General features: G+C 42.9%; 1 protein-coding gene across 1 annotated transcript; it reads right to left on the minus strand.

The window, feature by feature from the left end:
• Nucleotides 1–433: 433 nt before the first annotated feature.
• On the minus strand, nt 434–5340 carry SGO1 (shugoshin 1). The gene is made up of 9 exons (XM_079302856.1): nt 5129–5340; nt 4656–4798; nt 4376–4572; nt 3853–3957; nt 3316–3380; nt 3019–3158; nt 1556–2401; nt 1199–1373; nt 434–958 (listed from the first exon to the last, which is right to left on the minus strand). The coding sequence occupies exons 2-9, from the start codon at nt 4789–4791 to the stop codon at nt 817–819; spliced, it is 1806 nt and encodes a 601-aa protein (XP_079158982.1). The 5' UTR covers nt 4792–4798; nt 5129–5340; the 3' UTR covers nt 434–816.
• Nucleotides 5341–6000: the final 660 nt, after the last annotated feature.

Below are 6000 nucleotides of genomic sequence, written 5' to 3' on the forward strand. Positions count from 1 at the left end.
GTAGTTTGAGTGGTGGACAGTTGATAACAGTATTGTTCTCATATGCAGCCTACTGTGGCACCAAATAGCACAAGCTCAGATATGGCACCTCTGGGAAAGGCACTGGGCAAAGCAGGGACAAAATTATAAAACTATTATGAATATACTGCAACAGTTGGGACTCAAATGGAGCCTTCTTTACCAACCTTCATAAGAAATTTGCTTTGTTCCTGTCTGGTTGAGTCTAACTTGCACTCAATGGAGGACCAACTAAGCCTAAATTGTTGCTTTTGAGAGCTGCAGCTACAGAATCAAACTGCAGCTGCTAAACTGCTTCTAAACAGTGCTTATGCCACCACATAAGATGGGGACACAGGCCTGTAATGCCCACTGCTGACATTAGTGCCCTCAGAGCAACTATGGAAGCTGCCAAAAGAACATCAACACATTCAGAGCTGTTTCCAAACACTAAGATGTTTATTGTAAGATTCGATATGAAACTACAACCATCACATAAACAAGATCTGTACAAACACTGTTACTAAAAACACTTCCTGCCCAAAACATTTCAAGTGCCTAAAGTTCTCCCATGAGGACATTTGTCATCTTATCCATCAGATTTCTCATATACTCCCAGATCCACTAAAAAGGGGCTTGAATCACTTTAGTTATAAAAGTAATCAATATGTATCATTAAAAATAAGTCACTAGAATAAATCCAGGCCCCCTTAATCTGGTATCCTTAATCGTAGACAAAATATTTACATATTTATATAATATACTGTGCAACAAAATATTTCATCCAGGAAATTATTTTCTTCATGGCAGAAGCATGTCTCAAAGACAACTAACAAATTTCTCATTGTATTTTTTCATAGAATCTTTCTTATGAGAAAGTTGTTTAATGTCTTTTTTCATCTTGAAAATTGGAGAACACAGGAATTGTGTATCTGTAAATGGATCTCCTCTCCTGAGTTTCCTGTTTGAAAAAAAAAAAAAAAAAAAAGGCAAAACTGAGTTCTGCTCCCTTTATCATTTTAGTATCTTTTAGCCAGTAAGTTCCATTTCCCACAAACTAGGCTGCATTACTGAGTCTAGACTTCTTTGAATGAGCTTTATTGGTAAGGTCTTGTTTTCAAGATCTAAATAAGCCTTTCAAATCCTCTATTGGATGGAATATCATAAACTTTCTATCAAACTGGAAAATAAAGACACCTACCCTGTAATACTCGGTTCTTTGTAATTCACAGTAACAGTACAGCTTCGTCGCATGCGTTTTGGAGACTGATGTCCTTCACCTTCAGGGACAATTTCTACATCCCCAGTGCTGGGCAGCACTGCAGCTGTATTGGTAACATCACAGAGATGCCCACGAGATGGCTCAGAAGGCTGCCCTGTGAAGAAATTGGGCATACTTCAATTCATTCAGGTAAGCAAGCTTAAAAGGAAATCTTAACCATTCTTAAAACATTACTCTTTTAGTTGCTATTAAAAAAAAACCCCTAAAATTAAAAAGACTAAACCTCCTATAAAATGTTATCTTTCAAGCAAACAACACCAATTACAGAACACTTACTGATAGATTTATCACTTGATTTGTTGTTTTTAGTCTCTTCATGACAGAGCTTCTGCTCACGCTGTGCCAAATGTCTTTTAGACCTTGGTCTTGGGTGGATTGGTGATGTAGGGTTCTCAACCACTGAACTTCGCATTTTCTTTGATTTGCTCTTGTAAGGCTCATAGAGGCTGTCATCTGAGTCACCTGCAGTACTGCTTGACTCAATGGTGTTGGTTTCAGCTGACTCTTCTTCGTCCTCCGCTTCAGTATTGCTGTCGTTCACCTTGTTTTGTCGAAACGGTGTAAGATGGACACTCTCTTCCAAATGAAAGTCATAAGCATCACTGATGCCACCCAAGAAATTCAGCTTTTCTTTAGAAGCCTCTTTACATAGTTTTCCTGGTCTTTGTTGGGAAGTAAGTGGCCATTTCAGTTTTCCTTTCTGGCGCTTTGCTTTTTTTCGTTGAGGGTTTTCTCTGCTTTTACACTCTGGTTGTTTAAGATCAGAATTACATTTTAATTTGAACTGTGTAGTTTCAGAATTTTTCTGCCTCAACATCAGCTCTGAATCAACCTTGCTTTCATTCAAATGAGGAATAGCTTCATTTATATTTTCTGTAGCACAGTTCTCTAGACTTTCCTCAAGCCTACTTTCATTCTGTTCAGGAAGTTCTTTTACTGAATCAGGTACATCTAAATGGTCCAACACAACAGTACACATTGCATCAAGGTTCCTCATTTTCGAAGAGTGACGTCTGGTGGATACACTTTTTGGTAACATGCTACCAAATCCCAACTTTACACCTGAAGAAACATTTTGCAGCTCTGGTTCTTTGTTGTTCAGATGAAAGTCAGATGCCTGTCCTTGTAATTGAAGGAAAAATGTCATATTAAAGCCAAACAAAAAAACCAAGTTAAGATTTTGTGCAAAAATTCTGAACCTATAAAAAATTTAGTCTATTTGCTTTTTCTCAACAGATTTTTTATAAACTAGGATTTAGCAATTGAGACAAGCTCTGTTTAATATAGCTTGCATGCAGAAAGCAGTTAGGTAATAAAACACTAGTTTTATTAATAAAACATTTTTATTAATAAAACATTTTCCTCTGAACTATTCCTTTTGGAAAGGTTATTTACAGGCAATTTATTTTCCTGAATATTTTGCTTTGTTAACAAGTTTTTATTGATTTCATAAATGCTAATAAACTGTTCTAAAGGTAACTTTATTTTGTTGAATGGTTTGGTATATAGTGAAACTGGATTGCAGGTATAGAGAAGATAAACCAGTTTCAAATTCCTCCCCATTTTCCTGGGCATCTTCATTCAAACCTTTAACCAGTGGACAGCATTAGTAATTCCCCTTTATGACAATAAGCAGAAAATTACTTGTCAGTTCCTTCAAAACCAGCAATTTCTTAAACTTGTACTCACACACTGTTTTCTTAATTCAAAATAGGGCAATGTCTAATGCTCTTAGTTACCTTTACTTGGAATTATTTTGGTAAAGGAAATATTACAGTCAGATTCCACACAGATCTTTGACAAACAATTTCTGTCACCACCAGCTTCCATCCCACTTGGACGTATAGGACCATCTTCAGGAACACACTTTAGAGGTACTCTAGAGAAAATACCAAAAGTAGTATTTACTGAACAGCAATGAATTTATTACAAGGAACAGTTTCATTATATTTGGTTTCTTCCCTTTTTCAGGTCAGAAAATTAAACTTCCTGTAACAGTTTGCAAACATAAACAGGCATTAAGCAATAGTACTTACATTGACTGTGTTGGCCCTGTGACACTGCAACTGTTTCCAGGACCTGAAGAAAGCACTCTTTGATTCTGCCAACAAAATAAATCTTGCTGTGATTAAATGGCTGAAACAATCTTGGACTATCTACTAATTTCAGACAACAGCTAAATTACTCAAGGAAGGACCAAAGAGGCCCTTGACTCTTTCTCTCTGTCTGGCTAACACCAAGTGCTGTGGGTGTTAGCCAGCCACCTTCTCAGCCTCTGCACATCAGCACATTCATCAGCATCCCAATCCTACAGCAAGCAGACAGGGGAAGGAACTGTGCACAAAACCCCAGAGAATCAGGATGCCCCAACCACCACCTAGCAAAGCCTCAGTCCCACTTATAACCTACTGACACTCCCCCACAGTGTGCACCCCTGGGAAACTGAGAGCTGTGGGACCAGCTCTTCCTCTGAACTAGGGCTCAGGTCTAAAAATCTATGTTGCATCTCTGGTGGAATGAGTAAAGGCAACCAGCAACAGAAGTCCTGCTCCTCAAGAGGAAAAGGCACTTACCAAGTCTATGGAACACAAATTCTTTGCTGGGCCAAGGAGAGTGACTGAGTCCAGTAAATTCTGAGAGACTTTGGAAATTATCTCGTTCAAGGCTGACAGTCGATCCTAATGGACAAAATAAGGAAAGTTACACTGTTACTATCACACTCTAGTATCAACTAAAAACTTACCAGCATAATGAGATAACTAAAATCTGAAGACACCACTGTCAGGTGCCTTCACATGTGATAAACCCCCTATAAAATTCACAGAAGATAGATTGTAGGTTTTTTTAATAAATTAAGACTTTTAAGATTTTGTTTACTCTTTCTTATTTTAAGTAAATGAGGAAGAGTAGTTAGAAAAAAATTAGTTCATTCAGGTGTCAAGATATCTAAACCAGCATACCAAGTTAGGTGAAAAAAAACCTGCTCAACATACTGAGTTAATGTTTTATGAAACATTTAAGATCATAAATATATCTAACAATGGATTAGTACAGATTCTCATGTTGTTTCACAGCTCATATAGTTATTAAAAATACCTCCACAAGTCCTTGTTCTTGCTGGAACCTATGATTTCTTTGCAAGTCAAACATCTGAATCTTCAGTATGTGATACTCTTTCCTTAGCTGAAGGATGGTAGTTTCAGCTTCCCTCAGTTTGAGCTTTTGTTCTTGTAAAGACAGAGCCAAATCTCGGTTGTTTGCTAGAATGATCTTCATTTTGTTGGAGTTTTTGGCTGCAACACAACAGTGAGTGTTTCAAATGGGATTGAAAAGAAAACAAATACATTATAAATTCTAAGATATTTAAGCATCTTACTCGCTCTTTTGGCCTTTACGGTGGAGAACTGGGTACTTTTACCCAGCCTTGACCATTTCTGAGTTCTTTTCTCTCTCATACGTTGTTTTATATCACTCAGACTGTCTTTGAACGACTTCCTCGAGGATTCTGCCATCTTCTACCTTTAAAAGTAGAAAGAAGAACCCATGAAACTTGGGTTACAGCACTCTCCCCAGCGCCAAAAGCAAAGGCACAGACGAGCAAAGCTCGGGGCAGTTTTCAGCGGAGGAGCACACACAGCAGGAAAGGACAGGCAGCTGTGGCCATTCTCACCCAGCCTGGCCGCTGTCCCGACTGCTGCAAAATGCTCGGTGCCCACGGCAGGCCCGGGGAGAGCTTTAAACAGCGGGACGGGAGCCGAGAGCTCGGCTGGGCTCTCCCGAGGCTCCGGCAGCCGGCGCCTGCTCCTCTAACAGGCGCAGCGCCCCACACCCCGCACCGGCCCGCCGTACCTCCTCGGAAAGGCGAGCGCGGAGCCGGAAACCTCCCCCGGAACGGCTGCGGCTGCTGAGCCCCCGGCGGAGGCGGGAGGGCCCGGATTTCCCCTGGGCTCGGCGCTCCCGTGTCCGCCCGCCCGGCTCCTGGTCTCCCCGCGGCCCGGCTGTGCCGGCTGTGCCCGGCAAGCGCAGCAGCGGCCGCTCGGCCCCGCGGGGCGACCCCACCCGCGCGCGCCGCCGCCGCCGCCACGCGCCGTTCAAACGCCGGCGCCGGCGCCTCCCATTGGTGCGCCCCGTGCTGACGTCACGCCGCGCGCGCCGCGCGCACCCGTGCGTGGCCCCGCCCACCGCCGGCACCGCCTCAGCAGCCGCGGGGCAGCGGGTCAGAGGGCGGCGCCGGGAGGAGGAAGTCCTCCCTCCGCCGTGCTTCATTCCCCGTGCCCGCTTCTTGTGGCAGTAGCAGGATGGAGTTGCGCTGTGAGAGCTACTCACAGCCAGGCCGTGAAGTGTAGGACAAGCGTGAGAGGAAAGCTTGTGTCTTTACAAACGATTTGTGGGGTCACGGTGTGGGTGTTAGTGTCCCTGAAATGGGTCTTGATGTCTACTAACTTTGAGCAGCAGGTTTATTGCAGAGCCCAGACAGCTTGGGTCTGTCAGACAAGGCTCTGCACAAACCTGAGTTTCCGAACCTTTGGGTAAAGTGGTAGGTTTTAGGGGGGAATAGGCGATAAGAGATTTGGGAAGGCTGTACCTTCTCTGTACCTCAGGATAAAAGGAGGCCGCACCCTCCGGAACCCCAAGGGAGAAAACCCAGCAGGCATGTTTGCCCCAGTGGACTCTCCCTTTATTCCAATAAAGTTGCAGGACTCCTCTGTCTCCTTTTTGGA

This window comes from Erithacus rubecula (genome assembly GCF_903797595.1).
Source record: "Erithacus rubecula genome assembly, chromosome: 3".
Lineage (NCBI taxonomy): Eukaryota > Metazoa > Chordata > Aves > Passeriformes > Muscicapidae > Erithacus > Erithacus rubecula.

Bases quoted from the DNA above. Each gene is read 5' to 3' on its own strand.
- SGO1 (XM_079302856.1), bottom strand. From the start codon at position 4,791: ATGGCAGAATCCTCGAGGAAGTCGTTCAAAGACAGTCTGAGTGATATA. The intron at 3,159-3,315 runs GTAAGTACTATT...TATTTTCTCTAG, and splicing joins ACAGGGCCAACACAGTCAAT to AGTACCTCTAAAGTGTGTTC. The intron at 959-1,198 runs GTAGGTGTCTTT...TTTTTCAAACAG, and splicing joins AAAGAACCGAGTATTACAGG to GAAACTCAGGAGAGGAGATC.